The 19,283-nt window shown below is 43.4% G+C and overlaps 1 protein-coding gene across 3 annotated transcripts in view; it reads right to left on the bottom strand.

Annotated features, from left to right (window-relative positions):
* The window catches only part of ELOVL4 (ELOVL fatty acid elongase 4), a 38,931-nt gene extending 23,539 nt beyond the window's left edge, over positions 1-15,392 (bottom strand). Inside the window, exons 1-2 of one of the 3 annotated variants that reach the window (XM_086316278.1) lie at positions 14,541-14,720; positions 9,432-9,615 (exon numbers count right to left, since the gene is read on the bottom strand). Coding sequence is in view for 2 of the 3 variants with exons in the window: in XM_086316279.1 (XP_086172405.1) it covers positions 14,964-15,063 (100 nt within the window). In the remaining variant the exon portion in view is untranslated. Of the gene's footprint in view, positions 1-9,431; positions 9,616-14,540; positions 14,721-14,963 lie in introns of those variants that run through there. The other 2 variants (XM_086316279.1, XM_086316277.1) reach the window with 2 other exon arrangements.
* Between the last annotated feature and the right edge of the window lie 3,891 nt (positions 15,393-19,283).

Consider the following 19,283-nt stretch of genomic DNA (forward strand, 5'->3'; position numbering starts at 1 on the left):
TGCACTAGCAGAAAAGCACATCTTAGGAACTTACTTGAAATGCAGATTCTTCAGGCCTCACTCAAGACTTACTAAGCCAGAGCTGTGCTTTAATTAGTTTTCTAGGTGATTAACACATTAAAGTCTAAGAACTGCTTTAGTCTATTCAGAAGTGTAGGCCTACTTTATATAATACATAATCAAGTCATGTAATTTTGATTTGTTTGTTCCTAGAGCCTCCCTGAATAAATCAGCTAGTTTTGTTTTCTAACAACGTCTACCTCTATTTAACCTCCCATAGTGCTTAGTCGCTTAGTTGTGTCCGACTCTTTGTGACCCCATGGACAGTAGCCCGCCAGGCTGCTCTGTCCATGGAATTCTCCAGGCAAGAATCCTGGAGTGGATGGTCATTCCCTTCTCCTGGGGATCTTCCCGACTCAGGTATCGAACTGGGTCTCCTGCATTTTAAGTGTATTCTTTACCATCTGAGCCACCAGGGAAGCCCTTAACCTCCCACAGACAAAAGAAAAACTCAAGTCCAGCAACCAACTAGAGACACTGAGTAGCTTCTGGAGTATAGTCAAGACATCAAGACATCAAGAAGTATGTACTACACATTGTTCTCTGTAACTATTCACCCCTCCTTAATAAATTAGAACCAACAACTGCAAATCAACTCCATGTTTTTAACACCTGGAAGCTAATCACTAATCTTCAGGTGATATTGTTATAAATCCATTCGCCTCTAAAGACTATACAAAATAACAGTGACTTCATGGTATGCTGTACACTGAAGCATCCCAAAGAGAAACTGCTATTTTTCTGAAGAATGTAGTCAATGTCTTCCTCCAATCATTATAAGTATCATGAGGGCCAGGGCTACAGCCCTTGTTCCTTGATGTATCTCTACAACAACACTTGCAAAAACTTGCTAAAAGAAATTTTTTAATGAGCAAATGTAGATAACTGTTGTCAAGAAGAGTTTGAGAAAGATCTTATCTCTGTGACAAGGATAAACTAAATACCACCTCTTCTGGGTACCAGTCTAAAATCTGATGCTTAATATATTCTTCAAGCCAAGGAAGATTTGGGGTATCAGAGAGATGAAATAGGCAGAAGCAGAGAAGAAAGGTCTGGATACAAGTGGACAGGTCACCAGCTGAGATTTACTCTAGAAATCAAACATTCTGAAGATAGTGGAGGACCAGGGGGTGAGTCAGGGTGATGACCAGGGGGAATGTCTGTCTGCTTTAACCCACTCTGGGCTCAGGGCAGAGGATGCTGCTTTTAGTTTGGAAGACTGCCTGGATGAACTGAAGGAAAGGGCAGCTCCTGAAGAATTCGGAGGCTGAGCTAGAAAAGACTAAGAGGTTAGAGTGTGATGGGCAGACTGGAGGGAGTGGAGGTCATCACCAGCAAGGCTTTGAGGGGTTCAATGGCCAGCGTAGAGTTTTATGAACTCAGCTGTATACTAGTCACCCAAGAGCCTGCAAGAATGAAGAGAGGAGTTAACACAGAGAAAAAAGAATTCTGGTTCCAAGTATATCTGTACAGAGAACACAAAAAAGGTGAAAAGCGAGAGAAATTATAAAATTTCTCATAAAGAGCAGCTAAAATAGGGACGGACTCAGAAGCTTCAAGGAGAAAAGGCAGTAATGCAGACAAGGTGAGTGAGTCAATGTGTGATACGAGGTGCAGATCATTTACACGAAGGCTTAATTTGGGAGGGTTGGTCCTAAATGGATATTATCTGGAAGGTTGGTCTATCTGCTTAGAAAATGGGGATAGTAGAAACAAGATTGTAAAGCAGCTATACTCCAATAAACATTGCTGTTGCTGTTGCTTGGGCTTCCCAGGTGGCTTAGTGGTAAATAATCTACCTGCCAATACAGGAGATGCAAGAGACATGGGTTCGATCCCTGGGTCAGGAAGATCCCCTGGAAGAAAAAAATGGCAACCCCCTCCAGTATTCTTGGCCTGGAGAGTCCCATGGACAGAGGAGTCTGGTGGATTACAGTCCATGGGCCACAAGGAGTCAGACACGACTGAGCAATTCTTGGCCTGGAGAGTCCCATGGACAGAGGAGTCTGGTGGATTACAGTCCATGGGCCAAAAGGAGTCGGACACAACTGAGCAATTGAGCACCCACACATGCTGTTGTTTAATCGTGAAGTCATGTCCAACTTTTTGCGACCCCATGGACTATAGCCTGCCAGGCTTCTCTGTCCATAGGACTTCTCAGGCAAGAATTCTGAAGTGGGTAGTCATTTCAGGATCGAACCTGCCTGGGAAGCTCCAATAAAAAAATAATTTAAAAAAAAATTTAACTGAAAAAAAATAAATAAATAAAATGGGGATAGTTACATACTAAACCCAAAGGAGTATAAGGATTAAATGTGACACATACAAAGCACTGGGCAGAGAGCTTTGCCCATAATAAATATTCAATAAATGTTCACCATGATGACTGGACAATAAAACAGTATTTGTAGGACGAGTAAGGAGGCTGTGTTGCTTTATGCAAAGGTCACCAATGAAAGACAGAGGTAAAAGATCTCAATTCCATCCCAGCTCTGTTACTTTCTAGTTGTACAGTTTTAAGTCTATCTCTTCATCATGGTGGTGGTTAAGTCACTAAATTGTGTCCGACTCTTGCAATCCCACGGACAGCAGCCCACCAGGCTCCTCTGTCCATGGGATTTCTCAGGCAAGAATACTGGAGTGGGTTGCCCCTTCCCTCTCCAGGGTATCTTCCTAACCCAGGGATCAAACCCAAGTCTCCTGCATTGCAGGCAGATTCTTTACCACTGAGCCACCAGGGAAGTCCTCTTCTAAGGACACGAAGAAACATTAAATAATACAAAGTATATAAAATTCATATCATAGCCTTCTATAATTCATAAGTCCTATAATAGAAGTTCAATAAACAGTAGTGAGTTCTACCATGTGCAGACTATATCTATATTCATGGTTTAAAAAATTACATATTCATAAAAGCCAGTGGAGGAGATTTAGGGCAGTCATAGGTCACAAGGAGAGGCAGATGTATATGCGTATGTATAATATATATTTTAACCATGAATTTAGATACCATCTTCATATGTTGAAACTCACTGCTATTTACTGACCTTCTAGTATAGGATCATTATGGACTATTAAATGCTGTAATTTCCATTTTATACACCTATGTTAATGTTCACAGTAGGCATTATTTAACAACTCTATGAGAAATATCAATAACCTCAGATATGCAGATGACACCACCCTTATGGCAGAAAGTGAAGAGGAACTAAAAAGCCTCTTGATGAAAGTGAAGGTGGAGAGTGAAAAAGTTGGCTTAAAGCTCAACATTCAGAAAACGAAGATCATGGCATCCGGTCCCATCACTTCATGGGAAATAGATGGGGAAACAGTGGAAACAGTGTCAGACTTTATTTTTCTGGGCTCCAAAATCACTACAGATGGTGACTGCAGCCATGAAATTAAAAGACACTTACTCCTTGGAAGGAAAGTTATGACCAACCTAGATAGCATATTCAAAAGCAGAGACATTACTTTGCCAACAAAGGTCCGTCTAGTCAAGGGTATGGTTTTTCCTGTGGTCATGTATGGATGTGAGAGTTGGACTGTGAAGAAGGCTGAGCACCAAAGAATTGATGCTTTTGAACTGTGGTGTTGGAGAAGACTCTTGAGAGTTCCTTGGACTGCAAGGAGATTCAACCAGTCCATTCTGAAGGAGATCAGCCCTGGGATTTCTTTGGAAGGAATGATGCTAAAGCTGAAACTCCATTACTTTGGCCACCTCATGCGAAGAGTTGACTCATTGGAAAAGACTCTGATGCTGGGAGGGATTGGGGGCAGGAGGAGAAGGGGACGACAGAGGATGAGATGGCTGGATGGCATCACTGACTCGATGGACGTGAGTCTGAGTGAACTCCGGGAGTTGGTGTTGGACAGGGAGGCCTGGTGTGCTGCGATTCATGGGGTTGCAAAGAGTCGGACACGACTGAGCGACTGATCTGATCTGATCTGATGATGAAGAAATGGACTTAAACATAATGTACATTTGATATAGAAGAATAATGTTATGTATACAGGAAGCCAAGACAGAATGCAGGCAAGTAATCTTCTCACCCCATTTTCACACTTTGCTGGGCTTCTCAGAAAAAGCAGTCGTAAAACATGTGCTAATCTGAGAGTTCAAAGTCCAAATACCACCCTTAGTGCTATCAGTGTGGCTTTAAAAAAACTAAAAGTAAAAAAACACTGAGATACTACTGGAGTATGAGGTGTGTTTTAATGGAAACTTTGGTTAAGATCTTCTCTTGCTAACTGTTCTATTTGCTGAATATCCATAATGGATCCTGAATTCCTCTTCACTAATTAACTAATTAAGAAGTTTTTAGTTCTTGTATTATGAAGTTTGGCAAACACTTTCATAATTCACTTTGAATATACTTTTTTTAAGGTCCTAGGCGAGTCCATAATATGGAGTCACCTTTACCTTCTCAGGCTAAATACCACTACCACTTTTTTATATTTTATATATATATATATATATATATATTCATATATATGGTATATGGACTTCCCAGGTGGCACAGTAGTAAAGAATCCACCTGTAATGCAGGAGACACGGGTTCAATTTCTGGGTCAGGAAGGTCCCCTGGAGAAGGAAATGAATGGCAACCCACTCCAGTATTCTTGCCCGGGAAATCCCATAGACAGAAGAGCCTGGCGGGCTACAGTCTCAGTTCAGTTCAGTCGCTCAGTCATGTCTGACTCTTTGCGACCCCATGAACCGCAGCACGCCAGGCCTTCCTGTCCATCACCAACTCCTGGAGTCCACCCAAACCCATGTCCATTGAGTCCGTGATGCCATACAACCATCTCATCCTCTGTCGTCCCCTTCTCCTCCTGCCCTCAATCTTTCCCAGCATCAGGGTCTTTTCAAATGAGTCAGCTCTTTGCATCAGGTGGCCAAAGTAGTGGAGTTTCAGCTTCAACATCAGTCCTTCCAGTGAACAACTGATCTCCTTTAGGATAGACTGGCTGGATCTCCTTGCAGTCCAAAGGACTCTCAAGAGTCTTCTCCAACACCACAGTTCAAAAGCATCAATTCTTCGGTGCTCAGCTTTCTTTATAGTCCAACTCTCACATCCATACACGACTACTGGAAAAACCATAGCCTTGACTAGATGGACCTTTGTTGGCAAAGTAATGTCTCTGCTTTTTAATATGTTGTCTAGGTTGGTCACAACTTTCCTTCCAAGGAGTAAGCGTCTTTTAATTTCATGGCTGGAGCCCAGAAAAATAAAGTCAGTCACTGTTTCCACTGTTTCCCCATTCTATGCAGTCACAAAAGAGTCGGACACAATTTAGCAACTAAACAACAAATATATATACATATATATGTGTGTGTGTGTGCATATATAATACTTTAGTTTAATTTCATACAACAGCCCTTACAGCACCATTAAGCATTTCAGATGCTTTTCTTTAGATTACCTCTAGTGGTATTATGACTCTGTTCAGATTTAGTATTCTATATAGTGATACTATGTCCATGAGAAAGCAGTGTAAGGTAAGGTAAAATAAGAGAAGGTACACGTCTGAGGACTTTGCCTTCTTGCTGGGTGAGCACAATGGGAAACAAGGGCACTGGGCTAAGAGATGAAACAACCTCTTTCGATTCGTTTCCACTACACTGTCACGTGCAAGTTGTTTAACTTCTAAACATGGAAAATATCACTGCCGGCCAGGCCTAAACCCCAGAGTTGTGAAGTTCTCGGTAATCCTGTAAAGCAAAATACAAAGCCAAGGCTGTAGTCCCTGTCATTTGCTACTTTCTAGCCATTTGCATGCATGTGCGCTAAGTCGCTTCAGTTGTTTGACTCTTTGCAACCCCATGGACTGTAGCCCACCAGGCTCTTCTGCCCATGGGATTCTCCAGGCAAGAATACCATAGTGGGTTGCCATTCCCTTCTCCAGGGTACCTTCCCGACCCAGGGGTCAAACTCACATCTCTTACATCTTCTGCATTGGCAGGTGGGTTCTTTACCACTACTGCCACCTGGGAAGCCTTCTAGTACCATTTGGGTACTTTTTTAAAAAAGCAACAGTATGGAGAAGGCAATGGCACCCCACTCCAGGACTCTTGCCTGGAAAATCCCATGGACAGAGGAGCCTGGTGGGCTGCAGTCCATGGGGTCGCTAGGAGTCAGACATGACTCAGCGACTTCACTTGCACTTTTCACTTTCATGCATTGGAGAAGGAAATGGCAACCCACTCCAGTGTTCTTGCCTGGAGAATCCCAGGGACGGGGGAGCCTGGTGGGCTGCTGTCTGTGGGGTCACACAGGGTCGGACACGACTGAAGCAACTTAGCAGCAGCAGCAGCATGAATACTCTACAAAGAGAGACATTTTATGATAAACAAACAAAAAATAAAAACAGTTTTAGTGTTTTGGCAATGAACACCAAAGAAAGATCATTTCTAGAGATGCTATATTAATTTTACAACACATGAAAATCTTTTTAAAATTGTGTAAAAATACATAAACTTTACTATCTCAACCGTTTCTAAAGTATACATTTCATTAGTGTACACGTCATTAGTGTTACATGTATTCACAATGTTGTGCAACCAGCCTCCAGAACTTTCTCATCTTGTGAAACTGAAACTCTATATCCATTAAACAAGTCCCTGTCTCCCCAGCACCTTCCCAACCCCTGGCAACCACCACTCTACTTTCTTTTTCTATGAATATAACTATTTTAGGGACTTCATAATCACCAGTATTTGGTTCTTCCGGACTAGCTTCTGTTACTTAGTATAACGCCCAAACGGTTCAGCCATGCTGTGTCTTGTGTCAGAATTTCCTTTCTTTTTAAGGCTGAATAATATTCCACTGTATGCATGTATCACAGTTTATCTACTCACCCATCAGTGGATATTTGGGTTGCTCCCACTCTCAGCCATTATTAACAGAGCTGCTCTGAATATGGGTAAACAAATATACATGAAATTCTTTAACAATACATGTCTGTGCCTAAGTTTTCATCTGATAAACAAACAAAATGAAAAAAGAGAAGCTTACTCCTTCAAATAATCAGTTCAAAAATCACAAATGCCTTGATGTGATCACACCTAACAACGAGAAACTGATTCCTCAGTGGATTAATGCATTTGACTTTCAAATTCTAATTAAATACAAATAAAGTATTATACTGAGTTTTTTTTAAAGAATTACAATATTCCATGGAGAAGAATAAATGACAAAAGTAAGATGCTTTAATACCAAAGTGCCTAACCAAAGTTAAGGAACACACAGCAAAACCATTTAATTTCTTTTGTTTTCCCTGTATGCTAAAACCTACATATTAGTAGCAATTTTACAAAAAATTTAAGCCATACTTCCAAATTTGCTAGAAATGCTCAAAGAGTACTTAAAACTGAAAATCTTTTCTAATAAGGTATGATAAAATTTGCATGTTCTATAGAAAAAAAAGTATGAAGTAAAATTAAGTTTAGACTATCTAAGCCATTGCTTTAGGAGCTATTCTGAGAATTCAATAAAAAGGCCTGAAGGGGACATGTAGTTTCAAATCTTCTCATTGTACAAGCAGAAATATGAGCCCCCTCAAATCATGAGTAACTTCTCCAAAACCATGTAAAAAGCCATCCTCAGAATAATAAAATTACTCTTTAATGTTACTGCTATTATTTTTGACAAAATAGTTAACTCTGGGTTGTTTGAGAAATACCTAGATCATCAGAGTATTACAGCAACAAACACAGTACTACATCAAAAAAACAGGGGCTTAAATATCTGTATCTCTGCGTTTTTTATTCCTTCACCTATCCCGTATGGCGCAAATAAGAGAAAGTGAAAAGGACTAAACACGAACCTGTTATTTTTAATATTTACACAGCACTGCTGCGAAGTCGCTTCAGTCGTGTCCGACTCTGTGTGACCCCAAAGACAGCAGCCCACCAGGCTCCCCCATCCCTGGGATTCTCTAGGAAAGAACACTGGAGTGGGTTGCCATTTCCTTCTCCAATGCATGGAAGTGAAAAGTGCAAGTGAAGTCGCTCAGTTGTGTCCCGACTCTTAGCGACCCTATGGACTGCAGCCCACCAGGCTCCTTCATCCATGGGATTTTCCAGGCAAGAGTACTGGAGTGGGGTGCCACTGCCTTCTCCTTACACAGCACTAATAACAGTTTTACTGGTGAAGACTGGAATTGTTGCCTGGAGTCAGGTTTTCAATTACTTATCAGTATATGTTTATTTGAAATTGCTTTATCTATGTAAAGAATGTTTAAAAGCTGCACCTATATTTAGAATTTAAGAGCCAGGAGAGACCTCAGAGATTACCTGCTGCTGCTGCTGCTAAGTCGCTTCAGTCGTGTCCGACTCTGTGTGACCCCATAGATGGCAGCCCACCAGGCTCCGCCGTCCCTGGGATTCTCCAGGCAAGAACACTGGAGTGGGTTGCCAGTTCTTTCTCCAATGCACGAAAGTGAAAAGTGAAAGTGAAGTCACTCAGTCATGTCCGACTCTTAGCGACCCATGGACTGCAGCCTACCAGGTTCCTCAGTCCATGGGATTTTCCAGGCAAGAGTACTGGAGTAGGGTGCCATTGCCTTCTCCGCAGAGATTACCTAATTCAACTCAATTTGCAGATGAAAAAAGTTGACTTGGAAAAGCAAAGTGCCCACTATACACACTCACTGGTAATTAGTGGCACGTCCAGGACTAAAGCCTAAAGTCTAAACCCCAGTCCAGGGTCCTCTCCATCTCCTACACCACATGGACGCCTCACTTGCACACACACCACAGTGCTTACGTGCAGATGATGAAGAGAGAGGAAGAACGGCATCTGGTTCTACATCTCTTGACAATATTCTGTGCTACTAAGTGATTTTATGGTTTGATTCCTTCGTTAAATCAAGTCAACACTGATTGATTTAAGACTAACTTATGATAAAGATCATTCTTAAACTCTCCATAATTTACTGTAACCCCTTAAACTCTCCATAATTTAGTGTAATCCCAAGCCTTACTAATATTTATCAATCAGAATGTATCTGAAATTTCACTATCTGAAATCAAGCTAGATTAAGGGAGTCATGTCAAGTCAACAGATGTACGGGCACTCCCCAGTGTTGGGGAGAAAAGTACAAAGAAGGGAAAAGATAAGTAATAATGAAGGTTAAAACAGTGCAAGAAAACAGAGTCTCAGAAGAAACTGCACAAGGAGGTACATGAGCGATCGCTCAGGGTAATGGGGTCAGATGGGGCGACGAGCTACGCTGGGTACCAGGGCTGAGAAAGGCTCCACGTGGGAGGGAGCCTGAGCCGGGGCCTGGTGAAGGGCATGTGGGAAGGGAACCAGGGAAAAGGGCAGGAAAGGCAAGGGCAGTGTGACAGCCGACATCAAGTTCACCTGTTTTACTCAAGCGTGAGTCTTCCAGGTTGGCTCGAGCTGCAGGCCTGTGGACAGGGACCAGCGTAGACAGGAGAGCCGGAAACTGGGTTTTGAGAGGCTAAGTATTTCTTCCTCCCCTCTCTTCTCTAAAAGTCAAGATCCATATGATTTTGTAACATATATATTGTAATACATTCTCATCCTAAGGGAAAATGAAACAATGGCACCTTAATTGAACAGGAAAAAATGTCCTAATAAGGAAAAAGAAATAAGAGCCATCTCAACGTGAGAAAAGACAGATTCTGCTACCCGACTCTTCTCTATGTGACCACAGACGTCTAATTCGAAATAATAAGTGACTCAATAATTCAAAGATAATACTTTGGTTAACATTAAATCATTCACTAATGACATTATCACAGGACTTAGGAAAAAAACAAAACACTGAATTTTAAAAGGATGACCAACTTCTTGTGGCTCTTAAGATCACAAAAGCACTCACTGATATAATTATCTATGTAATTCTTAAAACCTTGTTTCCCAAAGCCAAAGAATCTAACTGTGTAAAACTGTGTCCCGATTCCAGTTTTAGAGCCTGCATTGTTCTCCCCTCCTGGCATTCCATCTGTGATTGGATACTTTGGCGGAATGGACGAGAGTATCAGACATTAGAGTCCAGGACCAAACAAACAAACAGACAAAACCCTACAGCAGCATGGACTTCCTGGAGGCTGCAGGGAGGCTGTGAAAAAAGGTAAGAGGAGGACTTCGTTGAAAACATGGCCTAAGGGAGACACCATGTTAGAAGATGAACATGTATTTGTCTTTCACTGTCCAGAACTTAGAATGTCTTTTCTCAAAGAAACACTGAAAATGATGAGTTCCCACACTAGTCCAAACAGAAAACCTATTTTAGATAATGACGTGAATTAAAAAAAAAACTATACATTAGCTGTGACAAATAACAAGATCAATGCAATAATGCTGTGCTATGCTCAATAGTGCCCAACTCTTTGTGGTCCCATGGACTGTAGCCCACCAGGCTCCTCTGCCCATGGAATTTTCCAGGCAAGAGTACTGGAGTGGGGCACCATTTCCTACTCCAGGGGATCTTCTTGACCCAGAGATTGAACCCTTGTTGTCTCTTGCTTCTCCTGCATTGGCAGGTGGATACTTTACCAGTAATGCCACCTGGGAAGCCCCAGTGTAACTGAATAACCTGTTTTAAGACCCATGCGTCTCTGGGGCCCAGGAAACTGTGGAACAGACCCCTGCCTATCTGAGCTGAGTTAAACACCCCCTTCCGTGAGCCCTCAAGTTTCAGCACACCTGTCTGACTCACTGGCCCTTAAACTCATTCCTAGTTTCCATGGACTTTTAGTTTTGACATCCATTTTTAGTCAACCTAATAAACACTCTCCAACAGCATCCACATCAATTTCACATGGTGAAACAGCTTAAATACTCTAAAGACAGAGCCATACACTCCTCTCACAACTCAAGACTGCCAGGCAAGTGGAAGTGGAGACACGGAGAGTAGAGGAGTTTCCTGACCTTCCCCAGGCTCCAGCAAGGCCTGACCCTGACTCTGACCACACTGCTTTGAGACCATGACAGCAAGGAAGTTGGAATGGGTGTCATCCAGACTTCTCAAGCTGCCTGGGATGGTGACCACTTGTCCTCATTCTATCCCAGAGCCCAGAACAGTGCCAGCACATGGCAAGTGATGAGATAAGAAGGAAAGTTTATACAAGCCTCGCTTCCAGATTTTATCATCACCCCACAAGAGGCCTCCACCCTTTTGGACCACACTTCTCCCATCTGACCCTCCAAAGTGAGGGGAAGGTCAGATAGACTGGCCTTTCACATTCTGATCTCAAGTCCTACTCATCTACCTACTTTGATCACAACTCCCAAGTAGACAACTCATTTTTCACCCAACTATAGTCTGCTATATTAGTGAACATAGAGCAGTGCCCTGCCCAGCACACATGCAATGTGCAAACATATTCCATGAACAATGGCTGTTTACAAACACATGGTCAAAAAGAAACATGGTATCTCCAGAGGCAACTGGCCTTAGAGTGGACATGCTGGTTATTAACTTCCTAAGATGTTTCTTTGTTAATGCTACTAATAAGTAGCATTAACACAAATGCTACTAACACAAAATACTACTAATAAATAATTACTAAAATAATAAATGCAATGGAAAATATAGACAATTAGGGTATTTGTAAGTCGGGGATATTGACTCATCAGTTTTGAAATCGTACCTACAATTTTTCTTGAGTAGATATACACTTTGAGCCTAGGATCCCAGTCCAATGATTTTAATGTACTCATAAAATGAAAGAACAAAAGGAAAACACCACAATGACATCAGAGTACCTACTCTCATGCCACCAACTGGTATTAAAAAAGTCCTGTATCAGTCTATACTTTCCTTTATATTATAAACTAAGACTCACTTACTTGTTCAAAATGTCTAAAAATAGAGAAAAATTATTTTTGCAGGTTTTCTAAGAGTACAGCTCTTTCACAGTTTCAATTCCAAGGTAAACACTATTAATTACATGGTAAAAATAACATTTTGAATGTTCATACACTGCGGGACATATTCTGCATTTGCTAGATGTGTCTTTGAAAAGCCCGGTTTTTATGCATTGCTTTGGACATGTGTTATTAAATACCGTCATTTAATATAATAGCAAAAAATTTAAATTTTTCCAGACATTGCCCTAGGGCAAAAATCTTTGGAATCATCAAACGTACTCCCCAAGTGTGTAACTATTCCTATTAGACTGCCCAAAGTAAACAGAGTTAGGCAGAAACCTTGACATTAACTTTACACTTGGGCAGACACCTCGGGGAGAGAAATGTTTAATGAACTGACAGAACAGGAAGCAAGAAGCCCACAGCTACCACGTGGGGATGAAAGCGCTCCAGGGCAGGCAGCCTTGTTCATCTCTTGCTCTCCCTGGAGGATCTGAATTCTTTCACCATACTCGCCACTATTTCTCAAGACCATCTTTCTCTCTGCCCACTTTTATCTTACCCTCCTTCCAAATTCATCAACTTTTTCTTCAGCCTCATCTCCTAAGCTACTTTTCTACTTTGAAACTCCTTCACCCAGATATTCATGAAATTATAGGAAGGAGGGCCTCTTGGAATCAGTCGTATGAATCAGTCGAAGATAGGAAAGCGTAGAAGCGGGGGTGTGGCGACAGGGTGAGAAGAAATGGGGCAGCTCGGGGTTCAGACCAGCTCTTGTGCCTGAGTCTGAAATAGTCCTCCTTACACAGCAGTAAGGCAGAGCAGACTATATCCCACTAAGCCTCTAAGTTGGTTAAGAAATACCATCTACCTACACTAGGTAGCTCAAAGCAAGGAAGCAGTCTCAGGTTTCGTAAGTGGATAGCCAGAGCATGGGCAAATACCTTCCCTCTGACCTGCTAGTGAGAGGTCACTTCTTTCTGGTAGCTACTCTCATTTCTCAGGCTGGGTCCACGATACTATATTATTTTATTTGCCCTTCACAGGCCAGAGGAAAGCTTTCACATGAGGCAACTGCACGAAATTTCCCACTTCACTTGTGACTTTTTTTTTTTTTTAATACTAGCATCATTAAGTAAGTAAGTAAAGTCGCTCAGTCGTGTTCCACTCTTTGCGACCCCGTGGACTGTAGCCCGCCAGGCTCCTCCGTCCATGGGATTCTCCAGGCAAGAATACTGGAGTGGGTTGCCATTTCCTTCTTCAACCAGCATCATTAGGAAGGAACTAACCATCACAGAAAGGTACATTCTACCTTTGCTCTCAATGGTTCTAAAATTGAGCCTTCCCAAAGGTGGGAAAGCTCTGAGGGAGGGCAGACAGACAGGCATGAGAAGTCCTGGGTGTGGCTGGCTATATGGAGATTGGAGGACCTTGACAATGTCTGGAGTCTGAAATATGCAAAGTGCAATTATCTGCCAACCAATTAGCGTGATGTTCAGCTCTGCACAATTGTGTAATGGGAAACCCTGATGCAATGTTTAAATAACCAAAATCACAGAGATGAAGGAAATGATACATCTCTCCCAGTTTTTGTAGGTACCGCAAAACCTCAATGGACACTATATAGAAGGGAGACTTTAAAAATCAATGACTCCATTAAAAACTGCTTTTTAACCATTTTCAAGTGCAACAGCTAATTAAATCGCTTATTTCTCACTGTCAAACTTAACATCTTCTGAAAAAGAACTTTGCTGAAGTTAAAACCGAGGCAATGCCAAGGAATCATTTTGTCTCCCACAGAAATAATTTCAGAATACGTTTTTTCCCACAACATATATCCATGAATTCATGCTGCAACCACTGCCTCTAACAACAAACACCAAACTATACAACAGACACCAAACTATAGGAATATATTTCCATTTCTAGGGAAGGGGGGCTCGATGGTAACATGTCACGTAAACCTCTTTCACTGTTGGCATGAAGGGCAGTACTGCAAAAGGACTGGCAAATGAGAAAACATAAGATCCCTCCTAAAATCCTGTTGGCCTCGTTTATTATTTCAAAATTTTGTAAACGCTTTAAACCCAAAAGTAACTGAAGCAAATAAAGAAAAAAAATGGTAAAGTATAACAACTGCCTCCCCTTAGGCAGGAAAGCCGCCTAGCTCAGTTAACTAAGGATCCCTGTCAAACTGCGACGGCGAAAGAGAAAAGTTGGTCAATTTAAGAAAATGATACCCATGCAGGCTTCTGGGACCACCTCTAGGTGCTGCTGTAGAGACCCCCCATCCTACAGATTCCCCATTTCTCTCCCGGTTGTTTTAGCTTCCCCCCCTCCCCCTGACCGCACTGCACTGCGCAAAGCCTTCGCAGACAATCACTTGGAACCTCCGGGCGGATGAAAAAGCCTCCGAAACTAACCCCCTCCCAGGTTCAAGGAGCCGAACAATGGCTTCCGACTTTTCCTTCCAAACGATGTTGCGGACGGACAAGCCATACAAGAAAATTACGGGCAGGTGTGTCAAGGCAACCAGGAGCCCAAAAGGACAGCGACCCCCCACCCCGACCCCGGGCCCTGCTCCCCTCCCACGAGCCCCATCACGGAATGTTCCTAAAGGTTACAGCAGACCCCGGAGCCGGAGAGAACGGTCAGAGCCCGGCAGGTGCGCGGCCACAGGGTGGGGCGGGCCTGCGCCAGGCTCCAGCTGCGATCGAAGCGCCTGCATCCGAGAAACCTGGCGAGACCCGCTGGAAGGAGCTCAAGAGGGAAACCGTGCGGGCGCCGGGGGAGGGGAGCGCCTTAACGTTCGGATCCGATTTAACCAGTGCCTGCCCGCCCGCCCGCCCGCCCGCCGGTCCTCGGACCCGCAACACCCCAACAGCCGCCGGGCGGGCGGCGGAGGGCAGTCGGGGCCGAGGCCGAGGTCCCCCCCGGGGGAGGATGGCGAGGATGGAGAGGACGGCGAGGATGGAGAGGACGGCGAGGACGGCGAGGATGGAGAGGGCGGCGAGGATGGCGAGGACGGCGAGGATGGCGAGGCGGCGGCTTTACCTGTGATGGACAAGGTCCAGCGGTAGAACTCCACGGTGTCGTTCAGCGCCGTGGACACCGCGTTCAGGACGCTGCCCGGCTCCGAGTCCAGGAGCCCCATCCCGGCCGAGAGCGGGCGCCGGCGGCGACGCGAGGAGGAAGCGGACACCCCGCGGGAGGGCTGGCCTCGGCGGCGGCGGCCGGGGGACCCCCTTCCCCCGCGAGTCCCCCCGTCTAACGGCGGCGGCGGCGCCGCAGCTGCGTCCTCGCCTCCTCCTCGGGGCCCCGCGGCGGCGGGGACGCGGCGGCGAGGAGCCGGGCGGAGGGCAAGGGACCGTCGAGGCTCCGGGGAGGAGGAGGAGGGAAGGAGAAGCAGGCGGAGGAGACGCCGCCGCGCGCGCCGGGCGCTGCACCAGTCTGCCGCCGCGCGCCGCCGCCGCCGCTCCAGTCTCCTCGGCCGGCGTCACGTGGCCGCGCGGGGCGGAGGGGCCGGCGCGCCCCTCCTCCCGCCCGCCCGCCCGCGCGCGCGCGCGCGCCCGGGGACGGCGCAGGGATGCTGCGGCGGGGGCGGCGGCCGCGCAGGCGCCCCGGATCCCTGCTCTGGCCGCCGCGTTCGGGGAGACCCGCACGGCGGCTTCCCCGCGCCCTCTTCGCCCAGGTCACCCGCCCCACCGCGTCCCCAGCCCCTTTCCCGCCTCCCTCTCCCTCTAGGCCGCTGCGGAGAAGTCTTCCGCCTGCCCACAGGTGACCTCGCATCCGCCCGGGATGCATCTTAGAAAACAGGACAGGTGAAGGATGGGAGTCTTGTGGGCAAGGCTGATGGGCGACGTGCTTTGGTCCCTACTTGTCAGTCATTTCGGTGTCCCTTGGGTTTTTGTTTTTGATTTTTGGTTGGTTGGTTTGTTTCACCTCCGCCTGCACTGATGTCACCACTATAAGGGAGATGCTGAAGTTATCCTTCTAAATAAGTAAAAGGATATTTGTCTTCTGAGCTACGGTGATGGAGAATGGACTTTGGGGAGCTAATCATTAACAAGTTAAATAATTTGAATAAATGCTCACGTTTATTGTTCGGTAGAGTCTTTTAATATTCAGGGAGTAATCAAAGCAGTGTAATTGTTAAGTGAGGTTATAATAAGTAAACGAGGTCATTAGGAGAAGAAAGAGGGCCTAGAGAGGCCTTACAGTTAGAGAAGTCTGCTCAGACCTGAAGGAGTTGTGGTGAATCTGAAAGGATGATTACTCAGGACACAAAAGACAATCTAGGCAAAAGAGGGATGAGTTGTTTATTTATTTATTGTTTAGATGAGAAGAAGATAGGAGGCCACAAGATAATCTTACCCCTGAAAAGTGAACCTCTAAAAAGTACCAAAACTACACTACACTCAGTTCATAATTAGCTTCTGACATCAAATAAGACCTTTGAGAATAGTCCAATAACCTTTTCACCTACTTGATATTTAAGCATGTCACCTACTTTTTGTGTAACCTTTTCACCAATTGTTGATTTAGGATGCTCCAGTTAAAGGCCACTGATGGATCAATAAATACAGGCCTTTGAGTGCAGTGTTAATTTCTTGTGCTCTTTGACAGTATTAAAATAATCTGAATACTATCTTTGTCATAGTTATTTGTTTGCCAATTGACCTGTTATATGATCTTTGATTTTATTTTATATTGGAAGCATCCTGGAGGATAAGAATTATTTTGGGTTCCTTTTCAAAGACCCAACCCAGTGCTATAAATAAGTATTTATGATGATGTCAAAATGATAATATATTTTTTCAGAATATAAAAAGAACTGTAAGTGGCAGACATTTTAAGGAGAGAAGCGATAACTAAAAGTAACTGATTTATTGTATCACACAAGTAACCAGAGTCTTCATTAAATGCTTTTTTTTTTTGGAAATTAACCAAGCAAAATGTAATTTATCAAAAAACCAGACTGAAGGTTTTTATATTGAAATTATGGTTTCTCAAGTCTCAACCTAAATTTATGTGTATCTGTCCCATTCTAGAAGCTATACAGTATGTATAAAACATCCTGTCAAGTTTGGAGAGTGGATTGTTGTTTTAGTTGCTAAGTCCCATCTGACTCTTGTGTGACCCCGTGGACTGTAGCCTGCCAGGCTCCTCTGTCCAGGGGATTTCCCAGGCAAGAATACTGTAGTGGATAAGAGTGAATAATGATCAACAATTTACTCTTCTATTTTGATGGTCTGGCAAGGTTCAGATTAGTTTGAATTTCATCTAGAAAATTGACTACTATTTCTGCATTGTGAGATCCTGAATACTTTCTATGGAGAACAGATCCCTCCCCTCTTTCGCTTTCACATTTGCAAAATCTCAGCATCTCTGCTTGTTTAATACAGTGTCAAATTCTTAAAACCATTTCAGATGGTATTTCCCCAGCCTCTTTTTTATAGTGAGGCCAACTTAAGTGCCTCTATTCACTAGGGGGCGCCTGTCACATATACAAAAATCCTAGACAAGTGATGACAGATGTCAGGCAGGGCACTTGCACGCAGGGCTTCCATGACCTACCTGGTAGAGTAGTATGTTTGTTTGCATTTATGGGCTGTCCAAACATACACCAAGAACCAGAGCCCTAGAACTCACCTGCCCTGACCTATCACCCAGCATGGAGACTGACAGACCAGTCCTCAACTCACAAGGTGTGTACAAACACCACTGGCTGACCAAACCCAAAGTCTACCTACCCTATTTGTGCAACAGAAGACTTGCATGTCCACTCAGCTAGAGTGGCAGACATCTAACCAAGATCTTGGTGGCATTATGTCAGAACAAAATCAAATACAAGCATCCATGGTTGGTATCTGCAAAATTTTGAGAATGGAGTTCTTTCTTGGGGAATGAATATAAATACAATACAGTTACCTACAAAAACTAAAGGAGAGGATATGATTATAAAAAGATCATTTTACATAAAATAGCAAAATATATTTTAAATGTCTTCCAGCCCATACAGAGTTAAGAACATAAATCAAGCTATCCACTTTTTTCCCCTGGTGTTTCTGTATTTCCATGTTGTCAATATTGTCAGCAACCTATGCTTTCAAAGAAAGCAGAACTTAAAAATCTGTTGAGTCAGGAGTGAAAGGAAGTCTGATAAAGAGCAGTAGAGAGACCCTGAATCTTACAGAAGTAAATGTTGCCAAGTGGATCATACTCACAGAAAATGAAGAAAATCGATAGTAATTGCTGTCTATTAGTTCTAGTTTTCTGTTAATTCCACTGGCCATTCCACCCCCTACTCCATAAAGGTAAAAAAGTATGTGGTATCCATTACACCATGAAAGAAAGTGAAAGTGAAAGTTGCTCAGTTGTGTCCGACTCTTTGTGACCTCAAGGGCTATTCAGTCCATGAAATTCTCCAGGCCAGAATACTGGAGTGGGTAGCCTTTCCCTTCTCCAGGGGATCTTCCCAACCCAGGGATCGAACTCAGGTCTCCCATATTGTAGGCAAATTCTTTACCAGCTGCTGCTGCTAAGTCGCTTCAGTTGTGTCCGACTCTGTGTGACCCCATAGATGGCTGAGCCACATATATTCTTAGCTAGTTTGAAATTACAATCTTTTCCTTAAGGCACCTTTCATTAAAAATTTGTTAGGATGTTTACTTTTTTGTTACCTTGTATATAATTATTTTTATTATATGAAGTGGATATTGATTCTCCTGATAATTCTTGTATATTGAAAAAATTACAAATAAAACAGTGAAGTGAAAATCCCTCACAATCTCATCTCTCTTCTTTTTCCAATTTTTACACATCTATTGGAGAAGAAAATGGCAACCCACTGCAGTATTCTTGCCTAGAGAATCCCATGGACAGAGGAGCCTGGTGGGCTGCTGTCCATAGGGTCGCACAGAGTTGGACACAACTAAAGTGACTTAGCATGCATGCATTACACGTCTATATAAGCTCTTTTCTCTTTACAAAAATGTTTATTTTAATGCTATTCTATAATCTGCTTTCTAAAAATAGAAATCTATTTCTTAACAATAGATTAGAGCACTTTTCAATGTAAAAATACTGACTACATAATATTCCATTATATGGATATACCACAATTTATTTAGTCTCTGCAATTTAGATTGTTTACAACTTGAGCTATTATAGCAATTTAACTGTTAGTACCCCAGTATGCACAATTTTGTGAACTTGTCTAACTATATTCTTAGCATAAATTTCTACAAGGGAAATTTCTAGGTCAAGGAGCTTTAATTTAAAATTTTGGGTATCTGATGAATAAACTGTGGAAAATTCTGAAAGAGATGGGAATACCAGACCACCTGATCTGCCTCGTGAGAAATTTGTATG

Source organism: Bos grunniens, chromosome 9 (assembly GCF_055505025.1).
Source record: "Bos grunniens cultivar Pamir isolate PY7600 chromosome 9, Bosgru_T2T1.0, whole genome shotgun sequence".
NCBI classification, from domain to species: Eukaryota; Metazoa; Chordata; class Mammalia; order Artiodactyla; family Bovidae; genus Bos; species Bos grunniens.